This window comes from Triturus cristatus, chromosome 3_2 (assembly GCF_964204655.1).
Source record: "Triturus cristatus chromosome 3_2, aTriCri1.1, whole genome shotgun sequence".
Lineage (NCBI taxonomy): Eukaryota > Metazoa > Chordata > Amphibia > Caudata > Salamandridae > Triturus > Triturus cristatus.
The window spans coordinates 59,662,967-59,677,583 of record NC_140584.1 but is presented as its reverse complement, the minus strand read 5'-3'; the positions used below and the strand labels follow the sequence as shown (position 1 = coordinate 59,677,583).

The 14,617-nt window shown below is 42.7% G+C and overlaps 1 protein-coding gene across 1 annotated transcript in view; it reads left to right on the top strand.

Moving 5' to 3' along the window:
• The window catches only part of NCAPD3 (non-SMC condensin II complex subunit D3), a 1,141,478-nt gene that overhangs the window by 30,737 nt on the left and 1,096,124 nt on the right, over positions 1–14,617 (top strand). Inside the window, exon 2 of the mRNA XM_085646993.1 lies at positions 12,890–13,044. Within this exon, the coding sequence (XP_085503119.1) occupies positions 12,890–13,044 (155 nt within the window). The remainder of the gene's footprint in view (positions 1–12,889; positions 13,045–14,617) is intronic.

Here is a 14,617-nt window from a genome sequence, read left to right as displayed (position 1 = left end):
GCTGCTGGGGGCTGGGCAGTATCTGGAGTCTTATCTCTGGCACAGAGTTTTTCACAGGTCTTTAAAGACCGTTTGCATATTTACATGCCTTTGTAAACTAGTTACAGAGGCTTAGTTTTTTTCTGGGTTCTACAAGGAGGCGCCATGAATTGCCTAAATCCACATGAGCCGTACCCATCTTCACCTCTGATTTTGTTTATTCTTGACTTACCCCGACGTTTCGTACTCTACATCCTTCTATCATATTCTCTGGTTACGTTTTCTTCACCGATACTTATTTGATCCTTGATTCATTTGCAGTTTTTCCAAATGTTTCCTCTACTAATACTTCCCTCTCCTCTCTTTCATTGTCAGCCACCGATTGCCATTCCACGGACACCCCATAATTTCACTTCCCAACACCCAGGGATAGAGACAATGCATTTCCTGTGCCCCACGATATTAACCACCGACTTGAGTGACAGAGGACTTTGGTCTAAGAGACCAAACCAGCTGCAACTAATGCAGAACATGCAGTAGCAGCCACACACAGCGCAGAGCATGGCAGACACGACGCGGAAATAACAACCCCTCCATCTAAAGCACATTTAAAACAACGCAGCATAAACTTCAATGTCTTCATTTTCAAAACATCTAATGGGCAGAAATTAGGTTGGAGACGAGCTGTTTGCTTTGAACCAGACAACCAAATCCAATCAGAGGCAAAAGCACGACTAAATGAACCGTTTTTCAAAATGTGTTGAATTTATTGGCGTCAGAAGAGAAGAGTCACATCTGTGAGCCCTCTGCCTTGCGACAAAGCTTCAGCAGAGCCCACGTTTGACACTAATTTCAAACTCCTTTAACCACTTAGATGTGCTGGAGGGCATTTAGGGGCACTCAGTGCTGCATGAGTAAAAATAAATAAATACAAATAAGCGCAGATGCCACATTTGTTAATGGGAGCCAGCCGCCATCGTTGCCGAATGCCGGAATTGCTTGATACAAAGACTGCCTAATGTTCGTTCCTCCTCATGCCTCTTTCTTCCACCCCTTCCCCCCTCCACTTGCTCTCTCTCCTTGTTGCTCCTTTTCATTCCTGCGTTCTCCTCGGCACTGTTATCCTATCTGTCTCTTCCTACTCTCCTCTCTTTCCTGCCTTTCTCGCTCTTGATCTCGGTCGAAGTCAAATGATAATAAAAAATAAGTCCTAACCCCTCAAAAATGAGTGACGCTTCCCACCACCTGCAATTTCCAGCAAATTGTGGCATCTCTACAAAGGAGCCATGATAGAAGTAGTGTGTGGAGATAAACAAAAAGACCTACATTCCCATCGAATGCAAAATGTAGAACATGATTAAAGTAGAAAAAAACGTTATCAAACTGGTTCAAAAATTCTCTAGCTGGTTTTCATGAACGGCCTAATGTACTGCTGAGGAGTGGGTGGCACTGGTAAATGCAAGGGCTTGAGCAATCCTGGAGGATCATAGGTATGTCTCTGTTCAAAACGGTCAATATTCCATTTTAATATAGATTTGGAAAGTTTGCAGATAAACTTATCTTATTTTAGTACTAGAAAAATTGAACCAATGTTCCCTTGCATTGGCAAAACCTCACAACATCATTGTACTGAAGTTACGATGCACCTCAACGTTTTCAGTTTTAACTAGTAACTTTTAAGATGGGGTGGTAGGTGTGGGATAATTGGTGTTAACCGACAAGCACCTTCAAGAGTAAAATTTTCTTTGGTCCTTTGTGTTGAAACCTTTGTGAAAAAGCGGATTATTAGTTGAAGTGGATGGTAGTCCAGTTTTGTGCAGGAAGGAGCAACTTCCAGCACAAAAACAATCAATTGAGGTGATTTCTTCTTCCAATGCATGCTGTAGAATGCAGCACGCATTGGAAGAGGAAAGAAACAAGGAGAAATGAAAACATTTGCACCTCGCAATGCCACCCCTAGGGTGGTGTAGCATTCTGACGCATTTCCAGATTTACGATTGCTCGTAAATCTGGAAATGCATCAGAGGACATGGGTGTTGCATGGGAACACCCACAGGAACACCGGGGCGATATTTACAAGCAAAGGTAAAGCCACACAAGGTGGCTTTACGTGTGCTTGTAAATATCACTCAGCAGGTTGCGCCGCCTGTGCGACACACTACGCGATGCAACAGTGGTGCAAGGGGCTTGTAAATCTGCCCCATGGTGTTTACTGTAAACTATCACAGAGTGCCCCTCTCTACCTAAAAAATATGGCAGAGCCTTTATTCCCTTGTGCAGAGCTTCCTGGGCCCCTCACTGCTCAATATGCAACTCACTCAAACAAGCCCATCAGTAATCGTACATTCATTCATCCCATTCTGAACTTGCATCCGCACGTAAATTCATACGCCACCTCACTCACCCTGCAGTCACTCCTCTTGCCCTACTCTCACACTGTTGCATCGCTCACCGCGCACTCACATGGGCACTCTTGTCACCCACACAGTGCAGAGGGTTAATGTGCCTGCTACATTGAACATGTACCATGCAGATCACAGAAATGAGTGGAATAAACTATGAGTAGCGCTATAAAAAAATGAAATGTTTGTCAGAAAGGTGCTTTAGAGAGATGAGGTGCATTGTTGGTGAGTGGCAGTGACGGAATTCATGGAGAAGGAGGAAACGGGGGTGGGGCATCAAAAAACACTGTTGCACGGTGTGCGACCAGTGTTAGGACCAGCCCTGGCTGGGAGTGTTAGCACCCCCCTCCGAAGTTCTGGTCTAGTGACTCCCCTGCTTCTGCCTATTTTTATTTACATTTGTAGTACGCTACTGTTACCAAAAGGTGTCCTGGGGGTAATAGCCATCTGCTGCCTGAAGGCAAATGAGAAGCACACAGAAGGGGAAGGAGAACCAGCCAAATGGGGTAACCTACAGAGCATAGAGAAAGGTTTTTATATCTTCCTAAAGAATAATAGATTCTTGGTGGAGCGAAGCAAAGGAGGGTGCATGTTCCATAACTGCGCGGCCTGCATCAAAACAGCGAGACAGACAACTCATGCCTTCTTGAATTAGGGAACAATAAGCAGAGTGGCACATGCCGAGAGGAGCATACGGGTCTGACCCGTATGCTTGGTGAGGAGAGATGAGAGAGGACTGCAAGGGAGTGAGAGAATTTGATTGAAGAGGTTAGGGCTGAGGAGAAATGCGAATTGCCGAAGAGAAGTGTGGACACGCAAAAAGTGAGTGTGAGCCAAAGGTAGGGGCTTCTGTTAGAAGATGTGAAAGATGAATGGGGGGACTGGAGAGGTGTAAGATACAAATAGACAAAAATTTGAATGGAGAGACGAGGTGAATGAGAAGTGCTGAGGGGCACAGGAGGTGACAGGGCCAGAGAGGCCATGAGATAAATGCGAGAGACTGTTCGAGATGAGGGCAGTGAAAAGACAGAATGGCAAGAGGTGATTAAAGGTGAAGTGAGAGGTTGAATGGGGAGAGTTCAGAAGTTGTAAAAAAGGGGGGAAAGAAAATGCCCTGCAAAGTGAGAGAGGGATCCGGGGTTAGGAGAGGAGAGAGGGATGGAAGGGAGGGGGTGAGAGGAAAGCTGCATGGGTAAACTGCTTAACTCTGCACAAAACCGCCAGGGTTTTAAGGGACCCCTGCTTCTCCCGGCCAGGGCCAGGTGAGCTTCTAATGTGGCAGCACATATTCCTGGAGAGTGGAAGGCCCTCCACAAAGGTTGACTAGAAATGTTTCTGATGATAATTGGTGTATTTTGGTTATAAACGGGTACTGATTGGGTGAAATCTTTCCTTAGTGTTACTGTGTGTAAAAAATGTCAAAATAATGAAGCAATGCTATCACAAAATACGCGGCATCACATAACCTCATTTACATTTTCATCCCACGCAATTTAGTCAAACCTGTCGCGTAATTTGGTCCTCACCTGCCTCATAATTCCAGTAGCCCTACCTATAGGTTTAGAATTTTTTGTCAGGAGGGGGTCCTTACGCCTCAAAATGTTGACAGGGGGGTCTCTGCATCCAAAAGTTTGAAGACCTCTGCTCTAAGACCAGGTGCACCGGCAGCTACAAACCCCCCAGCACGTTCATTGCTTAGCCATGTCGAAAGAGGTCAACTAAAGTTGATGACACAAGCCGGGTGAAAAGGCAAACAGCAGAGGACAGAAGAATTACGAAGGAAGCAAAATGGATGCCACAGCCAAAATGGCTGTCGCTTATGCTAACGTAAAATATCACACGTTTCCACAATGTGGTGTCAATTCCTAGGCACTCAAGAATTTCTCCTATTAAGGGATTTTTAGGTGGTACTGGTATTGGTAGTCTACTGGGGTCAGTGCTGTTGAAGAACCCTAAAACCAAACTGTTATAAAGATGAGCAATTAATCCGGGGACCTGTTGTGATTGATCACTCTGGAACCTTTGAGACTTTTGCCTAACCCAGTCAGTTACTTACATGTCTTTTTCTAACATTCTACAACATTCCTCACAAAATAAGAAATCCTAAGTTTTTACCCTACATAAAACAACTTGACATTAATCCGTGGCCACCTTACTGTTTACTTTTACATAGACACACTTATCTACTCTAAACTAAGTACTAGGGCAAAAAGACTACTGGCCACTTCTCCCGGACTCTGGGAGGACAACCTTTCACTGCTGTAACTACAAACTGTGACTTCAAGACTTTAAAGTCTGTGGAGTCTGACCGGAGTGTTCTGCCCTTCAGAACATACGCTGGCTTTCCAGCCTCAAGTCCTATCTTCCCTTGACCACTTCCGGCTACTTTTAGCCAGGTCCCTAGTATCTTCCGGACTTACCACGTGTTCCTTTAATATTGTGTGAATCCAGATCATGCATGCATATCTCAACATATACATGATAACATATACCATATTCTACTGTCAAAATGTTACTTGTAAAATAAAAGGAACAGAGTTCACACTGTTCTCACCTTTAATAATGTAAACTCCAGAGTCCTACCCATCCTAGTGAAATGAGAAGCCTTTGTTTGAAAAATGGGTGTTCTCCCTACCTTTTTTTTTTTTAAGTGTGTAGAATCATCCCAAGAGGACAGTCGATATTCTGGATGTGGCAGCAGGCGAGAAGAAGCCGAACTCCTACCTCGCATGCCAATATGTTGAAGGGAAAATCTATTGGACAAGCACCAAAAAAAACAAGTTGACACAGCAATATGGGTTTATTACAATACTGTAGTGAAGATCAGTCACTACAGGAGAGATCAGTTCACCTCTGAGGAGATTCAACTTGATGTCTGGAGTTTTAGCTCAGAAGCAACCCTATTTATTCTTCCAAACCACAAAGAAAAAGGTTACAAGTTCTTCACTGACGTAAGCAATTAGATCATTTGGTTCTGTGAACTTTGGATTATGTGTATTGCAATCTTCCTCGATACGAATGAATGAATGAAAGGATAGGGTTTGCATGTGGGTTCCTGTGATATTATCATCACTTGCACCCGTTTATTTGGTCCAAAGGGTACCTTCTTCATATCACTTTACAGTGCCTTATCCCTTTGACTTTAAAGGGGCCCCTCTTTTTCTTGACAAGTAAGCAATGTTCACACAGGGCATACAAGATAGCATCAGTAGATGTAGCAAATTCTCGGAAAAAGAAGCGCAGGAAGGTGGGCCTAGCCTCACATGATGAGTGTGGAAACCCTCTATGTGGGTTTTGGTTCTCAGAATTTAAGCGGAGCAAAGATATATTTATCCAACTGCGCAGCGCCTTGTTATGTCCTGCTCAACGCTGATTGGCCAAGCTTAACTGACCTTTTGTATGAGGTTTTTTCCATTTAGCCGGTTTGGTGGAAAGCTGTGGTTTCTGCAGAAGCGAGTGACCAGCTATCTGACTTAGGTGTGATCTCGACAGAAGCGTGCACAAGTGCGTCAGTACGTACTAAGGCAGGATGTGCACCTGGTATTTTTTCCTACGTACGTACTCAACCTAAAGGTGTAAGAAACCGCAGTACTTCACTTGCAGTGGGCTTTAATGTGATTGGTGCATCTTGGCTGGTTTCTCTAGCAGATGGAGATTGTGGTAGCCTATTTTTGTTGCCTCTGCGCTTAAACGCTGATGGTTTCCTGAGTCTGGAGGGAGATAAGATACAAGTTTCATGCAGTAGCTCAAAATGCTAACCGCAAGATGTTTCTTGGCCTGTTTCCTGACCTTCTAACGAACAATGTGACCTATTTATCTCTCATAGACCTATTGTGCTCTTAAGTCACTACTTCTGAGGCCTTCATTGTTACAGGGGCCTAAAACTGTATCTAACCCGAAAACGTTGCATGGAAGTCTCAAGCTTCAGATCTGTGTGGGTCTGTGTATAATGGATTTCATCTTTCCCTATACAAGAGCAGTCCATTTCCTTTGTTATTTGTATAGTTTAATCTAATGTGGGATTAGTACAGCATAATAAATGCTTGTGTACTTTCTTTATAATATGACCACTAAATACAATTTGATCCCAAATATATTGACCACTGTGTTTTCAAATTTTCATGTACTAACTAGAATTCTCAAAGCAGAAATATATTGGTCAACAGATTTCCAGTATCTTGTTTGCAAGAATAAAATTTGAAGCACTCGATCTAGTACAATGCTGGGCTCTGATGAGAAATGCCATAATAGTCACTTTTGAGCTTAAATGAAGACATTCCAATCATTGTGTCCCCTGAATCCTCACTAGGCGGTTTCATCTCTGGTAAATGTTCGAATATTTTCTGGCCTTCATTACCTAAACAGTTATACAGTAGGGCTAATTGCTTAACTGGCTGTTAAATAGATTTGAAAAGCCGGGAACCATCTTTTCCACTCTAACACTGTTTTTCCTGGATTCATTAAAAAGTGTAGAGGTTGTTGTACATGTACACCACTGGCCATAATGACTTAAGAATGTTTTATAGAGTGTGGGGAAAAAAATGATGATGATAAATTATAGTGCAAGGAAAAATAATTATAAGCGCTAGTCTCCCAAGTTTACTCTAAGCATTTGTCTTTAAATCCAGCAAAATACAACGCAGCAAAGAATGCAGTCACTACGAAGCAGTCGCAGCCAATAAAGTACACCCGCTTTACCTTAAAAAAGAAGTGAAACTGCTGCCATAAACGGCCCTCTCACGCAAGCGTTCCGAAGCTCGACCCCTGTCTTATAAAGCTCTTTTAATACGTGTGCGCAACACTAGTGTGTAATTTTACAAAAGCGAATAAATACCCCCAAAATGGTCGCCAAACATTGTGTGTGTTTTCTCGTCCTATAGATGCTGGCACGTAGCCGCAGCATAGATCCCAAGATGGCCGCCAACTAATATCCGTTGCCTGCCTTGTCCCAGGTGTTGCCTGGTGCAGGATGCTTAGTTTACACTTATATAAATGGCCGGACGTGTAGTGGGGTCTGCCTAGAGTAATTACACTGCAGCCCGGGTCTGAAGTCAGGAGGCCCAAATCCTCCTCAAACTCTCTTGTGGCACTCCTCCCAAGGACTCCTTGGCAACACAGATTCCTCAGGCAGCAATGACATCCATGTTGAAGACCACCCAGCAACAGCTTACTCTAATTCACCAGTGTCGATGAGCCGCTTCTACTACTCCACACTATCATCGCCAATATGTAGTAGAATAACAAGCCATTACTGGTGTAAGTGAGTTCATAAGATGATTTTTTTTTTTTCTGTGTTCAATTTATAAGTATATAAAGCGAGCCCATCAGTCAAGCTCCAACTGTCCATTGCAGTGAAGCCAAATGCTTGAGTTAGAACGCATGTATGCAAACTGTTGCGGCAACGCTCACAGCATAACAATCTTATAACAATACAAGGATAGTGCGCAATGAGGAATACATTTAAGGTTACAACACCCTAGTGATGTTTGGCCTTCGCATTGTGCGTGCCTTTCTCTTAACGGTTTGTAGGGTGGCACTCTAAATCTCTCCCCACCTTTATAATAGATAAATTGCAATGCATTAAGCATAAATGTGTTCTCCGTATCATATAAAGTCTTTGCTTGTGTGATGGTCTGGGGTTCTCTTGGATGGTATACGGCGTACTTACGCTACCAGGAACTGGTGGTGTTCATGATTGCCTTTCTGGGATTGTTGGTATCCTCTGGGACGTGGTCATACTGTCATCGTCATCATCCCATGGAGTTTCTGCCACTGTAGATTCTTTGCTGTCCCACTGCATACTGTCATCTCCCATTTTCCTTTGTGAACAGTCAATTTTTTTCATTAGTGGTATTTTCTTTTTTTAAATAGTGACACATTGCAAGTAACAGTTTCTCTCCATTCTTGGCAGATAGCATTGTCCTCTTGTGTTAGTAATCACCCTCTGAGTTCGTTCATATGACAGCTAAAAATAGCCATGCACAAGTCAGCCATTGCCCAGTTCGTGTGTGGTAATGTGTCTGTCATAATCTACATCCTGGCGTTTTCTGGTTGCACTGTCATTTTTGGCCATTTGCCTTCCTTGACTCTGCTCACTGTCAATGTCTGGTGATATGTACCCTGGGGCTGTTAGGATAGTGTCTCTAGGAGCTCTTTTGAATAATGTAGTTGCAGTTAAGTGCATGGCTGTGTAATGTGTGGTATTCTGGTAAGCACGCTAGAAGCTGTGAAGCGCCCAATCAAATGGTGGCATCCATTTCCGCAGCAATGCGCAATGTCTTGTTTAGCGCACACATGAAGCATTCCACCTCCTGTTGGCTAGATGCCATTGTGGTATTAATTTGTGATGCTGAATTTACAGTTCTTGCAAGCATGCTTTAAAACCTATTAGTTAAAGGGTGGACCTTTGTCTGTCTTGAGGCTAACTGGAAGACCATAAGCCATGAAGATTTTCTCCAGTGTGTTTGATTCTCTCAATAGACTCTGACTCCACAGTCTGTGACTATTGGGTACTTCAAGCAGGCATCCATTTGAATGAGGAGTTGCAGTATGCCCAGTAAGCAGCAGAGATCTACACTCACTTAAGCCCAGGGCTCTGTGCAGGCACTTTCTGTGATAATGGGAGCCGAAGTTTGTTGCATTTCCATTGTCTTTACAAAAAGTCACAAAGTGATCCTCGTTTCCATAAGTTTGTCTGTCTCTGGATACCAACACCTTCTCTCTCCGATGTACTTTTTGTTTTTTTTGCGATCCAGTCTTGTCTTTGATACTCTAAATTGGTTGTGTACCTCTGGAGGCCTTTTAGGATCATAATCTTGTCGCCTCTCCTGTTAAACTGTGTTTATTGCTTTCTTTCCATATTTCCACAGTGTTTGTTTCTCTTCAACTCTTGCTTCATGGCCAGATTAAAAAAAACATTCTGCTATTTTCTTGCAATGCCTTTTACTCCTGCTGCTTGTATAAATAATTTACGGCACATTCAATTTCTTCTACAGAGAGATCTTTTGAGCAGTTGCTATAGAGATGGGCTATTCTAAGGCCTGTGTAGATGTAACTAAGTGCTGGACCTCTGTCTTTCTCACTGGGTGTCGAACAAAGTAATCTGCCAGTTTGGCTGTTCATTGCCCATAGTTGACTTCAAAGCTGTACTACTGATGTTGTATAGTTCACTTTTAAAATCATGGTTTGGGTAATTGTGATGTTCATTTAAAAAGCAGTACCATTAGTTTGTGGTCCATTATAATGGTGAAATCCCTCCTGAAGAGGTGTAGGTGTCAGAAGTTACATGCCCATTTGATTGCCAGGTCTTTGCCAATCTGCCATTGGACCCCTGATCGAGGATGGATGTGTGAAAAATGCTTTCATCCTCTTCAGTTTCTCCATCTGTGCACAGCTTTTGAAGGCTTCTGGCTTCACTTGGTAAGTATGTCCTTAGTTTAATCGTACAGTGATCAGTGAAGATCCTTATGTTCACTGGGAACATCCCTCTTCTAACTTCATGTTTGCTGAGCACATAGCAGTTCTGACTTTTCCCCCAATCTCCCCAGCAAACTTGAACAAAGGGGTTTTGAAGGCCAGATTCGAAGCATGACCCGCCCTCGGTTGCTGAATGGGGTTCTCCTGCACACTATCTGCATTTACTCAAAACCCTTGTGTTTCTTCCCAAGTTTTGGGTCATCTTAGGCGTTGGACTGTTGTAGACTCATCTGCTGTTTCCATTTTTAAAGATCGAGTTGGTACCTTGCTCCCTCCCAGTTGCATTTTTTGCCACAACTGTTTACATTGCGATGGCTTGGACTTCGGCTAGACTGAGACCTGCGCATTATGATTTTATTGAGACTTATTCTATGTTTGCGGGAGATTCATTGCCCTAGCCCTGCTGATCTGCTGCTTTGAATTAGTTGTGCTCCATCTTCCTTATTAACATCATTGTCAATACGTATACTTTCTCTTTTTCTCAGGTAGGCATTACAATTTTGATCGATTTCTCCTTTTTGTTTTACCTGCTTGAGGATGAAGCACTACTGGTGCTGGTTAAAGTGTTGCGTCACAATTTTTATCCTCACTGGTGTCTGGTAGGTTTAAAAAGAGTTTGTGCATTGCCTTATCAGCACAGTGGAGTGGGAGCGACCTTTTTATCTTCTTGTCCATCTCAGACTTATTCTGTTCGACCATTCACAGAGGATTTGGCACTAGTGCAGCCTGTGTTTGAGGTTGTATCAGAAGTGTGGTTTTTCCTTCAAAGCGTGTGATCAGTGAGTTGTATTTCCGCTGCTTCAGTTTTGACTGTAAGGTTTGTTTTTGGCTCTTTTTTTAAAAATTTGATTGGGGGTTTGATGAGACCTGACCTTATGTCTCATGTTAGTCTTTATTTGTTTGCTGATTTCTTATCAATGGGCATGTGTGATGAGACACTGAAGCCTCTAGAGCATGCCAAGTTTGCTTCTTTGTTTCGTATCTCTCACGCCCCACTCTCCTGTGGAGGAGTGGCAATGTGTGCGCCACTATATTGGCGGTCTTTATGCCATCGGTATCCCAGTCTCTGCAGCAGTTGGTTTTCCACGCTTAGTTGATGGTCTTACCCACTCTTTTAATATCTGCCAGCTATGCTAGATTACTTGAGTTCCGTTGCTGGTGTCATACAAGCTTGCACCCATCATGCTTCACAGGATCTGAGGTTAGATGGGTGATACTAGTTCACTCTGCTTCGTCGCCAGTATGACATGGCGGGATAGTGAAGCAAATGTTTGCAATTATTATTTTAGCTGCATGTGTACATATTTTTTTCTTTTCTTACTCGGGACTAGTAGTGGTCAAGTAGCACTGACTGTTCCTTCCTCTTCACTGATGAAATGACCAGCATCAGGTTGTTAAAGTTTCAATACCAATTTAATGGGCAGGCCAGCACTTTCTCCTGTCGGGACAAATTGCTCATTATCACTGCAATGTTCCTAGTACTACCAGAAACCACATCCTTTCACAACAGCTCCACATATCTCGATATTATAGTAAGGACAGATGCTTAGTTCCCATGCATTAAGTTTTTACAGCTTCACCGTTCTCTGTGCTTCAAAGCACTGCACTGCTTCCTTGGCCTCTTGATCGTGGAATGTGTTTCTTGTGTGGGATGTGTTTTTTCTTCGAACTCCTTTGTTGATCACCGTAAGCCATTAATGCAGCTATGGTTTAATTTTCAGTATTCTTGTTTTCACTGTACATATTGCTGTTCGTGCATTGCTAGTTACTTCCAACATTGCTTCAACTGTATCTTGGCGGAATTCACAGTCCACAGCTCTTAAGCACCATCCATGTTTGCAAGGCTTGGTAGCGCCAATACAGTTGAGGTATGAAAGACATGATCCAGCAGTTGATGCGATTACTGATCTCCTGTGGAATCAAACACAACAGTCTAGTACGTTCTTGAGCAGGTCCTGGTTGCTGCTACCCTCTCCAGGGGCCTAAATGTATTCTAGCCTTTGAATGATGCAGGGCTCTGATAGCCTGAAGGCAGCATGGGAAAAGATTTGCATAGAAGGGCTTGATTTGCAGAAAGGGGAGAGGATGGGTATGTGAACTGATTGTCTTGGGCAAAGGGGTGTCAAGCGAACTGCCCATCCACATCTGCATGAGCATTGTCCGAGCATAAGATGGAGACCTAATGACTTTTAGGTGAGTGTATGGAGTGCAGGTCAGATTACTGACATACATACATACCCTTTAAATTGCAAATAACTTCAGGACAAAGGAAATAATGCAATCACATTGAAAATAATCATCTTCCACATCATAGAATTAGAGTTAGAAAAAATATTATGGTTGAAAGGCATGTCACTGACGTTAAAAATTGACATATCAGTGAAGGGAATTTGGTTGAAAACGGTTGATTTGCAACTACTTCACCTTTCAGTGGTTCCCTTCATTCGCAATTTTCTTTTTATAATTCTCTAAAATTAATTTATTTTAGAAATACTCTGAAACCTACTTTTATACCTTACTGTAAACTTTCCCAAAGCTGTTCTTAATATTATATCATTGAATTTAAATGCTACCCTAACATAATCACAAACCTAGCTGTTCCCTTCATGCGTATACAACATTTTCTTGGGCATAAAATAAACTTTAATTGTGGTCCTTACCCTATGCTTTACCTTACACTGACCCTAACCTTGTTCTTTAGCATAACGTTTTTTCTAACTCTCAACCTAACCCCATCCATAACCCTAATCTAGTTGTTAACATGAAGCTTATTATCATGATTTTGTGTAAATGTGTTACTCCGCTTTGTATTTCTCTGATTGTTTTTTTCTAATTTCTCTGAAATGTGCTTTGATGAAATGACAGGGCACAGAATACTAAAGGTAAGCATGCCAAGTATTAATGTGCCCCCCCGCTGAGTGCTGAATTAATTTCCATTGAAATTTCTGAAGATTGATTTATAATTTCAAAATTGATGCCTTAGCTTGTTTATTTTTATTGTGTCTAACTCCCTCGTTTTTCTTGTGTTTTAGCATGGGTCGACACTGTGTGGGAGCTGGATTTCACAGAAACTGAGCCTTTGGATTCACGCGTACAAGAGGAGATCACAGAAAATGGAGTGGAAACCTTTAACAAATTTTACAAGTGCCTTTATCCTTTTGCAGTTGAAGACTCTGGGACCTCAGAGGTATGTTACGGTATTGCTTCCCACTACTTTCACGTGCCTTTTTACATGTCAGTTGGGCGTTTCTCCTAATGTTTAGTCTGTTGATTTGGATCTTGTGTAAATGATTAGTGCAATATAATTCAAAATGGTTATTTACTTTTTTGAACATGAGTTTTTAAATTCAGTTTATTTTATCTTCTGTAAATCATTCCTCTGCCCTTTTTCATTTTTTCTTTTTCCGTCTCATCTGTCCCCAACTTTGCTGGTCCCATCTGTCCCTAACTGTGCTGGTCCAACTTAAATGCATGGCTTTTGAACTCCATTTCTGTTAAGATCCGGCTAGCCCTTCCAAAATACCCATCTTTTAAAAGAGCATCTTGCACTGCGACTACCCAACCACCATCCACTCACTCAAGAGAACCCAGAGTTCTGTGTAGCCCTCTACTCCTTCACTGGTCTCTTGTGTCACTACTCCAGTTTACAATGCTCCGTTATGTTTTCTCTAGTGCCCTTTCACCAGAGGTCTTGGAATTCATTTAACACTTTGGTTTGCTCCAAGATCCTCTCCCAATACCCCAGCAACATGTTTTAAAATAGGACCCCACGCCAAAACTTTATGGCAGGGATTAGGGGAATGGGAGGGCCAGGGCTGAGCTTAGGGCGGTGGGTTTATGAGATCATTTCAGGACAACTTTTTCTATAGCTCATAATCCATATTACATTTGAGACTTATAATAGAACAAATGCATTAATCAAAACCAGAAACTGGCCAAAAAACACTGCATTCCATAAGTGGGATGTTGTGAGCCCCTCGCTCTTCTAGTTCCCAATGCAACTTCACCTGGTGAATTAATTATAGCAGCTGCTCTGAGTAGAAGCCTGTCATCTATGCCTCTTCCATTCTTTCCCTACCATGCCTGGTCATCACTCCAATCTTGAAACACTCTTTGTCCATTTCAGAAAAAAAATAGCTCCAAAATGTTGCCCCCTCCAGTGCCCGCTGTGCAGCGAGGTTGCCCTCACCTCTAATGTTAGCAAAGATATTGAGCCTCCATGCTCCTTTCGTAAAGTAAGACAGTCATAACTTTCTTACCCCTGAGCCCCAATACCTCTGCACTTACTTCATTAATGGTAGATCATTACATCATGAAGTGGGCTGTCTCTGCCCTTTGTTTAAAAACGTGGCCTGTCTCATCTCACCTGCTGTTCAACATCTCCGAGTGCAAGCGAAGGTGTCTCCTCTGCTTCAGTTTCCCCTCCCTTGGGTCATTGCTCTAAGGCCAAAGTAACACTGTCACAACAAGAGTGCACTAGTTTCTAATGCAAGCAAGAGGGGATAGTAATTCAGGCATAATTCAGGTTTAGTTGCCCCCTTACACCACTTTGTGTTGTTTGAGTGAGTGGCCAACTAAACCTCACTGCACTAATGATAACTGTAGCCCTGACTCCACTGGGACTTCACGCCTTGGCCTAATACCTAGAGCAGTCTGTCTGCTTCTTTGTGTCTGAAAAATGGATTAAAGCCCCACATCTCGCCCATGTTGCATGGTCCCATTTCTGTACACAGCAATGGTGTCGTGGGCCCTAATGTAAG